Source organism: Sphaeramia orbicularis, chromosome 17 (assembly GCF_902148855.1).
Source record: "Sphaeramia orbicularis chromosome 17, fSphaOr1.1, whole genome shotgun sequence".
Classification (NCBI taxonomy): Eukaryota; Metazoa; Chordata; class Actinopteri; order Kurtiformes; family Apogonidae; genus Sphaeramia; species Sphaeramia orbicularis.
In genome coordinates this window covers 32,124,743-32,136,108 of record NC_043973.1, presented here as the reverse complement: position 1 = coordinate 32,136,108, position 11,366 = coordinate 32,124,743, and the positions used below count along the sequence as shown (strand labels likewise).

The following is an 11,366-nucleotide window of genomic DNA, read 5'->3' as shown; positions in this document are numbered from 1 at the left end:
CCAAAGGTAATTGCTATCTGGACCTCACAATTGCTATTTAATATTCATATATATTTAATTTTATATTCATTGTGTAGTCATTTCATCTCAATACTGCTGTGCCATTCACTGTTCCTATTACACTGTTATAGAGCACCATTTATATCATATCATTGTAGTCTTACTTCACTACTGCTATATAATTCATATTATTGACACTTTATTTTGCTTATTATATGTATGTGTGGTCTTTTTTCTAAGTTTTTATTCTTTGTATAGTAATTTTATATTTTAACCCTTTCATGCATACTAGTCACTACAGTGGACAGCTATTCAAAGTTGTTCTCTTGTATATTCACAGGTTTTATTGTTTTAGTTCCATATCAGCCAACACAGTGGACACTAATGCATCATCCCATATACTGACATTCAGACCATTACTGTAACTTTACTGTTCTTTTATCTAAATCAATTGTTAATTGTTATTAGACTGTAATTAACAGAGTTTTTTTTTTTTTTTTTTTGCATATTATCTGAGGGAGTAATAACTAGTATTATAGTGTGTTCAAATGTGAGAAAAAATCAGATTAGCAGCATTAACTTCCTGAGACCCAGGAAAATGAAAATTTTTAGCTTTTTTCCATTAAACAATTGTCATGACTGGAAACCACATAATGCAACTTTTTTTTGGGTTTTTTTCCAGAGACTTTTTTTTTTTTTTTAATTATTATTATTATTTTTTATTATTATTTTTTTAAATGGAATGTTCTTTGCAATGGACAGCATTTTTTAAGTGAAACTGTCAAACTTTTGTCCCCTACAGAGGACAAAAAATGCATAGCTGGGTCTCAGGAGGTTAAAAATATTTTTATTTCATAGTTTTCACACAGTATGTCAGTAAATGCATGTTTCTGAGCTTCAAAAATTAAACGCATGGTTTTCAGCTGAGTGGACATTTTTGTAGTGCCATGAAAAATAGGTTCATAAAAATAAAAAAAAAAATCAATCACATTATTTTTTTCATGCCTACAGAGGATAAACACACTCAGGAAAAAAAATCTTGATTAAGGTTCTCATAATTCATGCATGAAAGGGTTAATGTTTATTATGTGTGTGTGTGTATGCGTGTGTGTGTGTGTGTGTGTGTGTGTTGCACTTATATTTTACACTAAACTAAAGACTTGCTAAACTGTATGTCATTGTTTTTTTACTGGACAATAACAATATAACTTCTATTCTATTCTATTCTATTCTATTCTATTCTATTCTATTCTATTCTATTCTAAAGATGAGGGGATGTGTTAAAATGCATGTTTATTCCAGAATGAAAGCTACAAATACTGATGTTGCACAATTAATAACAGACCAGAGTACATTAACATGAGTCAGCTATCTCTGTGTGCATTGCTCTCTTAACCTGAGCAGCCCCTTATTAACCTTTGACCAGGCCAAATGTATACATAACAAATAAATAAAATATACATGAAAAATAAATAAGACAAAACATGAATCTGCAGCTTATTGTACTCTTATTACGACCAGATTTAGTACTAGTGCACATCTGCAGCACAGTCCTGGTAATATCCCCATGCCCTGATAGCAATTAGCTTAGCAATAGGTAATACAAAACAACATCAGCTAATACAATTTAAACCACGCATACAATCTCATTACAATGTGGAAATAAACGGACAATACTTACCACTTGTGCCTTAACAGTAAATATAGGAGTGGCCTGTTTTAATTTTTTAACATTTTCAGTATATTTCTTCGTACTCCTACACTGATACAAATATTTAAAATGACATTTTGGCCAATAGCCGATAGATGATGCCAATACTGCTGTTGTTTTCTGTTTCTTTCATTTGTTTTATGTTGTTACTATGTTGCTACATTTGAATCTGAGTATAAATCATATAAAGTAAAATACACTGTAAAAAATGACTGCAGAATTAACACCAAAAAGTTGTAAAATTGCAACATAAAAAAAAGCTGTGACAATACAGTGCACAGTTGTTTATTTGAAAAGATTTTTGTGTTAACAATTGAATCAAATATAGCTGTAGTTTTTACAGGAAGAGTATGTGAACAAAACCAGATTTGTATGTAGAAATGATGGATTTCTATTGTTTTTAGAAAAATAAAACTGTAAACTGAAATGCAATGTGGTGTCGTTTAAATTGTAAGACCATAATGTTGAAATAACGGCATATTTGCTTTTTTAAATTTTTTTTTTTAAATAAAAAAGTTATAAAAAAGTAAACATTTAACAATTTAACATTTTGAACTTGTACATTAATGGGTCAGTAGAGCTGGTAGAGCGGCTCGTCCAATAACCAAAGGGTTGGTGGTTTGAATCCTGGCTCCGACTGTCCATATGTTAAAGTGTCCATGGAAGACACTGAACCCTAAACTGACCTGGTGGCTTTGGACACCACGAAGGTGGAGAAGATGTGCTGAATAAGTGCAGTCCATTTACTGTTTAAATCCAGTGTTAAATCTACATATTTCAAATGTTAAATTTATATGTTACTCCGTAAATATATTTACAGTTGGATGTGTTTTTTACAGTATTGTTTTGGAAACCACAGCTTCCAGTTTTTTTCCGTAAAAACAACAGGATTTTTTTTTTTACAGTGTACTAATTCCTCAAAGTGGAACTAATGCAACTAATAATAAATGTAATTGCAAATATAAATCTAATTCTTCTCTACCAAAAAGACAGTATTACATTAACAAAATCCTTATACGACAGACTCTGATGGTGACAGTATGGATTTATTCAAGACTTTGATTCCTAATTTGTTACTCTTTTCACAGTGCTGTTTTGGTAGACTTTACTTCAGTCAGGACCTTGGTGCTGTCTCTCTCTGTACTGGTCTTACATTACAAACCATTTCCTGTCAAGTGCAATATCTGTGCCCTGAGGCTCTGAAAACCAGAGGTGCCTTTAGAGGAAGCTTACAATCAAAGCTGTTTTGTTAACCACATGAGGGCAGCAGGCCTGTAAGAATCATTTCACCAGACTTGCCTCATGTGCTACACTCACACAGAACATTGCAACCATTCATCTGTACAGTTTTATAACCAATGAAAACTTTCATTTGTACAGAGGATTTTCATGGAGCCATATTCTGGCCAAGCCTCATCAAAAAGAACATATTTTACACATGTACTACCATTGACTAATGCCAGTTGATGCTGCAAATATAAAACAAAACTATCAAACAAACAATCAGCATATGTCTAATTGGATGCTATTAGGTTTAGTGGTTATCTTCTGTTATTGGACCACAACAACATGCTTCAAAAACATACACGGCTAGATTTTATTTTTTAATCACCACTGACCATGTATACTCTCATCAGATATGCAATGCATTGATTAAAACCCATCATCAGAAAGTGATTTACTGTGTGAAAACTACTGTTTATATGTATATGTATGTATATGTATATGTTTATAAGCAGAACAGGATGGATGGATGGATGGCTAGATGTTAATTCATGCTACTTCTGCATTCATGTGCATGTTTTTATTGATATACATGTACACTACCAGTCCAGAGTTTGGACTCTCCTTCTCATTTAAATGGCATGAGATGGACCACAGATGGACAACCGGTGCTCAGCATCACTGGAACTCCTTCAAGACTTGTGGAAAACATTTCAGGTGAATTCATGAAGTTCATCGAGAGAATGCCAAGAATATGCAAAGCAGTAATAAAAGCGAAATGTGTCTATTTTGAAGAATCTAAAATATAAAATATGCTTTGAGTTATGCCACACTTTTTTTAACTACATAATTACCTCCGCCAAGCAGGTTATGTTTTCATCAGGGTTTGTCTGTCTGTCTGTTTGTTTGACCGTTAGCAAGATAACTCAAAAAGTTATGAACGGATTTTGATGAAATTTTCAGGAAATGTTGATACTGGCACAAGAAACAAATGATTACAAATTGGGGGGGGGGGGGGGGGGGGGGGGGCTGATCTGCCTTGGCAAAGGTCTGTGCTCTCCAAGTGCTTTTCTGGTTCCATATGTGCTCATTCATAGCAGGAGTATCAAACATGTGGCCCGTGGGCCAGATGTGGCCCACTAAAGGTTCCAATCCAGCCTGTGGGATGAATTTGCAAAGTGCAAAAATTCCACAGTCAAGGCTGTGGAACTCATTTTAGTTCAGGTTCCACAGACAGACCAATATGGTGTCAAGTAAAATAATAGCATAATAACCTACAAGAAATAATGACTCCAGATTTTCTTCTTGGTTTAGTGTGAATAAATAATGACAAGTTCAAATTTTTGTCTTTGTTTTAGTGCAAAAAATAACATTAAATTGTGAAAATATTTACGTTTGCAAACTATCCTGTAACACTAAAATGTGAATAACCTGAACAAATATGAACAACCTGAAATGTCTAAAGAAAATTAAGCACAAATTTAACTATTTTTCTGCCTGTTCCTCAGGGTTTAGTGTCTTTGTAGATCTGATCCATAATGCACATGTAGAAATGAGAAGTGGAGGCATGATATTGTTAAAATTGCACTTATTTTTCTTAAGAAATTTCAGTTTTTTCAGGTTATTCACATCTTTTTTTGTTTGGATTGTTTATAAAAGTAAATATTTTCATAATTTCATGTTTTTTGGGTGTGTTTTTTTTTTTTTTTTTTGACAAAAATTTGGAGTTGTCATTATTTATAGGTTATTCTGTTATTATTTTACTGGTCCGGCCCACTGCAGATCAAATCGGGGTGAAAGAAAATGAGTTTGACACCCCTGATTTATAGTTTTGATGCCTTCAGTGAGAATCTACAATATAAATAGTCATGAAAATAAAGAAAAACCAGGCGAGTCCAGACTTTTGACTGGTAGTGTATAACATTTAGCTCCAGTCTACAATTTCATGCCATTTCCATGAACTCTGAAAACAGCTCTGTATGAATGAGGTTTTTGTAGTTTATGCATCTCATCTGTTAATCTTATAAAAGAAACACTTTGTCCTTTAGTTTATCACTTGTTTGGAGACAAAAGCTGTCAGACAAATATAGTAAAAAGTAGAGTATATTTTGTTTGAGATGTAGTGGAGAAGAAGTGTATAGTTGCACAAAATGATGATGATGATGATGATGATGATGATGATGATGATGATGATGATGATGATGATGATGTTGAAATTCTTTATTCAGTCATCACATAATAATACAACCAGTGCCAACAACAACACTTCAAACATTACAAACATTACAAACAGGTTAATGACTGAAAAGGCCCAGGCAGAAGCAGAATGCTTCTATTAATGCCTGTCCTACAGAACACACTCTGCTACCCAGCATCCAATATAGCAAAAAGAAAAGAAAAAAAAAAAAAAACAATGCATACAACCAAACAAGCAAAAACATAAAAAGGTGAAAATAAACCAGAAAAATAGAAGACTTAACCCACCAAATTAATGGTAATTTAATGTAGAATCAAAAATAAATTATTTACCGATTACTTATTAGATCTTAACAATTGTATCCTTCAAAAATTGCCTTATGTACCATTTTTTTAAATATCAAAAATGGGCTACACATTCTTAAATCCATGCTGGAATCATTCCATAGTTTAACTCCAATAACACATACACATCTGCTTTTAGTCTCTTTTTTTTTTTTTTTTTTTAACTTTTTGTTCAACAAATTTACAAACATCTCACAAATCGTATTTAGACTCATGTGTTGAGAAGAACCTTTGTACACAGACGGGGAGTCACTTTAATTTGGCTTTATACATTATTTGCATTATTTTATAGTAAACCAAATCATTCAATTTCATAATATGGGATTTCATAAACAATTCATTAGTATGTTCATAGTAACTGTCCTTATTAATAATACGTATGGCTGGTTTTTGTAGGAGGACTACAGTATTTACAGTTATTTTATATGTCCAGCCCCACACTAACACACAATAGGACATAGAAGGAAGCAGAAATGAACAGTAAATTATATGGAGTGCCTTATGGTTGAGTAGATTTCTGGACTTATAATATAATGTAATGTAATATAATATAATATAATATAATATAATATAATATAATATAATATAATATAATAATATTATAATATAATACAAGATTACCATTGACTTTGCAATCTTTCCTTTTATATATCTAATATGTGGTTTCCATGTTAATTTGTGATCAATAACAACCCCTAAAAATTTTATATCAAACATTCTTTCAGTTTCAGCATCACATATTTTTAATGTAATGTCCTCATCGATTTCCTTTCAATTTCCAAAAACCATAAATTTAGTTTTTTAATGTTAAGTGGGTAGAGTAGAGTATATTTTGTTTGAGATGTAGTGGAGAAGAAGTGGACAGTCGCACAAAATGAAAAGTGCAAGCTACTAAAATGTGTACTTAAGTACTTAAACAAATGCACTTAGTTCCATTCCATTGGCGACCACATAAACCCAACATTAACCGAAGATTTGTGAGAAAAAATTCAAGTTAGACATATTGTTGTGTAGCCTCTGCTGGTAGCACGTTTTCATTTTCTCCAGCAGCATCTTGAGATCAGTCCAGGATCCAAGGCCTGCCCACACAACCCCAAGAGGATGACAGGGAGAGTGAAACAGGCCCCCAGTTCCACACCAGTATAACATACGCCTAATGATTGTGAGAACCGGAGGAGGGTGAGGAAGGAGGACAGAGGGGAGACGGACAGAGGGGGAGGGGGGGGGGTGAAGAAGGAGCTGGGTCGAGGCAAAAAGAGAGAGAGAGAGAGAGAGAGTGTTTATTTAAGTTTTTCGTCTCCTGCCTCAGACAGAGAGCAGACTACAGAGGATAATGTGAAACAGATCTGTGGAGGGAGGGGGGGAGAGGGGGGATGGGGGGAGGGGGCTGGAAGACTCAAGAGAAGGAGGAACAAGGAGTTGGTGGGGAATGAGAGGAAAGGAAAGGAAGGGGGAAAGAGTTGGGGGTAAGAAGAGGGAAAAAAAAAAAGAAGAGGGAGAGGGGGAGGAGAAGGAAGAGTGACGGCCAAAAAAATAAAAAATAAAAAAAAAGGAGAGAGAGAGAGGGGGGAGTGTTGCGGTGTTGATCACACAGGAAATAGGCCCTCTTATATTCAGTAAGTGACAGTTAACATCCCAGCCCTGGTGGCCGTGCAGCTGGGTCTACAAAGGCAGGTTTTAGAGATTTTGCCATGAGTCCAGATCCTGCTCAGAATGATAATGTCATGTTTTTAGTTTTAGTTTACATGTGTGTGATCCCTCCTGAGGATGGCATGGATGTACAGATTATACTAAAGAAAATAAAGATAAGAAAGAAAGAAAAGAGGTGAGATGTGTGTTCTCTTCTTTATGGAGTATTATGACATATCTAAGCCCATTAAGTGAAGTGAATCTAACTTAAAGAGAAACCTCCACTGTAAAAAAAAAAAAAAAAAAAAGAAGAAGAAGGGGGAGGGAGGATGGAGGTTGGGCAGGGGGGATTGATGACAGACAGGCGGAGGGCCCTATGGGGAATGAGTAACGGACCAACTGGAGCTGGGAAACCCACCCAAAGGCAATTAAGGGTAAAGGACGACAAAAATATTTGATCAACTTTTTTTTCCTCTTGAAAGGAAAGGAAGAAGGGATGGCGATGGAGCTAGAATGAAAGAGCCGACGGTATGTGTGGAATATGTTTGTGAGAGGTCCGGGACACATCCACATCCACAGCGAAGATCTGGGTTTGGAAATACACATCAAGGCAGAAAAAAGTTCCAAGGAACCGAGCAGAGCAGCAGAAGCAGACATCCTCAGCCTGGAAAAGTCCCATCCAAACTTTTACTGAGACCAGCAGGGCTTTGGGACATGGCCCGGCCTTAGGAGAAGTTCTGGGACTGCAGTAGAGTTTGGAAGGCGCACCAGAGGAAGTCCAGGGCGCACATCAGACTGGGATCTGTGTCTGCTCTTATTCCTGTCCTTGCTGCCGGAGGGCGATGGGGGCCGCGCCGGGCTCGGGCTGGGAGGAGGGCGAGTTCGAGTTCAAGTTGGTGTTTGAGGAGGACCCGCCGCGCCAGAGTCAGGGGCCGACACCGGTGCGCGCAGCCGAGCCGGAGAGCGCCATTCACGGGGACGAGAGTGAGGTGTCCGTGCTGCACCTGGAGCCCAGCAGCAGCAGCAGCAGCCTGGGTTAGACACATCTGAGTTCAGTGCATGCACATCCACATACTGCAGAGGAAAAGCAGTGTGTGTGGAGAGAGGCCTGTATGCATGCCTTTGGATGTGTGTGTGTGTGTGTGTGTGTGTCCGTGCGTGTGTGCGTCAAGTTGCGCTTCACATGTGCGTGTGTTAGTGATGGGACTGTTGGCTCTGCACTGAACAGAGTCGTTCAAAATACTGGCTCTTTTATGTGTTTTGCATTATTTTGAAACATACAGTGTTTCTCAACCTTGGGGTCGGGTCCCCACGTGGGGTCGTCTGGAATTCAAATGGGGTTGCCTGAGATTTCTAGTAAGTGATAAAAAAAAAAAAAAAAAAAAAAACTTACTAAAGTGGCAAGGTTTCCCTGTAAAAGGCTCAGCGTTATTCCAATGCAAACGTTGGTGCTGCTGGTGGGTCTACACCCCAGGTGAGCCTCTAAATAAGACCCTCGGTCCTCCTCATTTCAGTTAAACCCATTCAACACTGGTTTCTGATGTTTGTGCTGCAAGATTTGATCAGTTTGAGAAAGAACAGACTGTACCACATGATTTAAAAAGGGGATTAGGAGCAGTTAATACAGTGTTTTTTAACCTTAGGGTCAGGACCCCATGTGGGGTCGCCTGGAATTCAAATGGGATCGCCTGAAATTTCTAGTAATTTAAAAAAAAAAAAAAAAAAATTAAAATTAAAACTTACTAATAAAATTTACATTATATAACCTAAATGTTGTGTAAAATTAACGTTTATTTGCAGCATATTATAGCAAACTATTACATGATCAAAAACAAATTAATTTTAGCAAAAAAAAATGTGTGGGGTTGCCTGAAATTTGTGATGTTAAAATGGGGTCACAAGCCAAAAAAGGTTGGGAGCCACTGTTTGAATGACTAAATAGGCTACATGTGATGATTGACATTACAGTTTAAAGGTGTTTAATTGGCGCAGCAGTAAATATTATCTTACCGTAAAAAAGAATGGTTAGTTCAAATGTGTGGGCTAAATCCATGACATGAGAGGTGACATTAGACAAATGATGGAACTGGACCAAAAACATCACGGTACATTATGTGGACTAGTCTGTAGGTTAAAAATGAAGAAGAAAATAAAACATTTTCCTATGAAATAACATTTTATTCTCCTCAAAACAAGAACAATAAATGTGTGTAAACATATGGAAAAAATTGCACAAAACACAACAGTGATTAATCATTGCAATTACTGAAATACCAGAACTGTAGTGACATTCTCAGAACAAGAACAGTATGTTGGTAAACATACAGAAAAAATGCACAAAACACAAAAGCCATTTATCAGTGCAATTACTTAAATACTTTAACAACTGTGGTGCATTTTCCCTCAGAACAAGAACAATAAATGTGTGTAAACATACGGAAAAAATTGCACAAAACACAACAGTGATTAATCACGTTTATTAATCAAAAAAAAAAAAAAGAACTCTCTTACTCGCTCTTTACAAAGACTCGGTTCCCATCGTTCATTTCAAAGAGCCATTCAAAAGATTTGATTCGTTCGTGAACGTCACATCACTACGGCCGGATACTGCAAAGGAATCGCAGTGTGTGTGTGTGTAGTGAGGCCTGTATGCATGCCTTTGGATGTGTGTGCATGTATGTGTGTGAAGTTGCGCTTCACATGTGCATGCGTGCCAGAGTCTGTATGCATGTGAGCACGAGTATATTTTTGTTGTGTGTTTGTTTTGTGTGTTATGTATCTGCATGCGTGCATCCCGGTGCATGTATGTGTGTATATGTGTGTGTGTGTGTCCATATTTGCCTTGTTTGTGTGTTTGTGCATGTGTGCGTGCAGCCCCAGACTCAATGTGTTTCTAATCAGCTGTGCGTGTGAGTAGAGTTAACAGCTGCCATCTGGGAAGAAACCTCAACCTCTGTGTACTGAACACGCACCACATACACACCTCCCTCCCTCTTTCACTCAACCTTCATCTCCCCCATTTTTCACTCCACACTCACACACACACACACACACACACACACACACCTCACATCCACTCTCTGATTTGTTTCCCGCCCACACTGGCATACAGTTGTATCACCACACCCAATGCATGAAAGTGAACTGTAGGACAAACAAGACAGCAGTTCTTCTCACTTTTTCATGCATTCATCTCAATCATAAGTTCATGTGCCTGACATGCAGCTGTCATCCAGGTGTTCTCCACACTGTAAGACCGGATGGTTGAGTTTACTTAAAAAATCTCAGGTAATTAGTTGCCTTAAAAATGTAAGTAATGAGTAATGAAAACTTGAGTGTATTAAACTTAAATGCTTGATTTGAACAGAATTGCTATTTTAAGTACAACACACTAAACGCCAAGTTAATTTAACTTAAAATTTGTTGCAATGTCAATTGCTTTGTTTAATCATTAGACTCAATGTCATAAGTTCATTTTACTCAATTCCAAGTTGATTTAAATTAAAATCTCTTGCAATTTCAAATGCTTTGTATAATTATTCAACCTAATATGTTGTAGCATGGATAGAAGTTGAGCAACACAATAACTCACTGTAATTTTCCAGCACAGTAAGTACTTTAAATTTGGTGAAATACTATGAGTTAGATTGTACACAAAGATTACGAGATGAACAGGAAAGCTATTGTTTGACCTATAGCTCTGACTCATGGTGCAGCTCTACAAAAATATAAAAACAAACACAAAAGGCCAATAAACATTACCATACACACATTAAATCCAAATTAACACTACACCACAACCCTGTTGAACCCCTGCACATAAAAAGAATACATTTTCAACATGTCCAATACCCACAATGCAGTGCGGAGATAAAAAGGTGTGGTCATGACTAAAACTTAGTGATTTATATCCATTCATCTTAAACTTTTTTGTACTTTCAACTATGTCTGCAAATTAGTAGAATATACTGAACATTTTACAGTAATGTAATAAAACTTAAATCATTTAAGTACATTGTAATTAAAGCATTTTAGTAAATACAAATTCCGGACTTACAGTGCATGCATCTGCACATCTCTGTATCTTATACACTCAAAAACAGAGGTACCAGCTTGTACTTAAAAGGGTCCAAATGCTTGTCTCTGGGGGTGTACTTTTTTCAGAGACATTTCTGTACCCTTTGGAAATGGTCCATTTTTGTACCTTAAGTACTTCACATAGAAAGAAAACTCTCATATAGTTGATAATGCCATGATGTTT

At 36.3% G+C, this 11,366-nt stretch overlaps 1 protein-coding gene across 1 annotated transcript in view; it reads left to right on the top strand.

The window, feature by feature from the left end:
• nfatc4 (nuclear factor of activated T cells 4) overlaps positions 1-11,366 on the top strand; it is a 45,245-nt gene that overhangs the window by 1,943 nt on the left and 31,936 nt on the right. The window contains exon 2 of the mRNA XM_030159859.1: positions 7,588-8,140. Coding sequence (XP_030015719.1) covers positions 7,948-8,140 — 193 coding nt within the window. The 5' untranslated portion in view covers positions 7,588-7,947. The remainder of the gene's footprint in view (positions 1-7,587; positions 8,141-11,366) is intronic.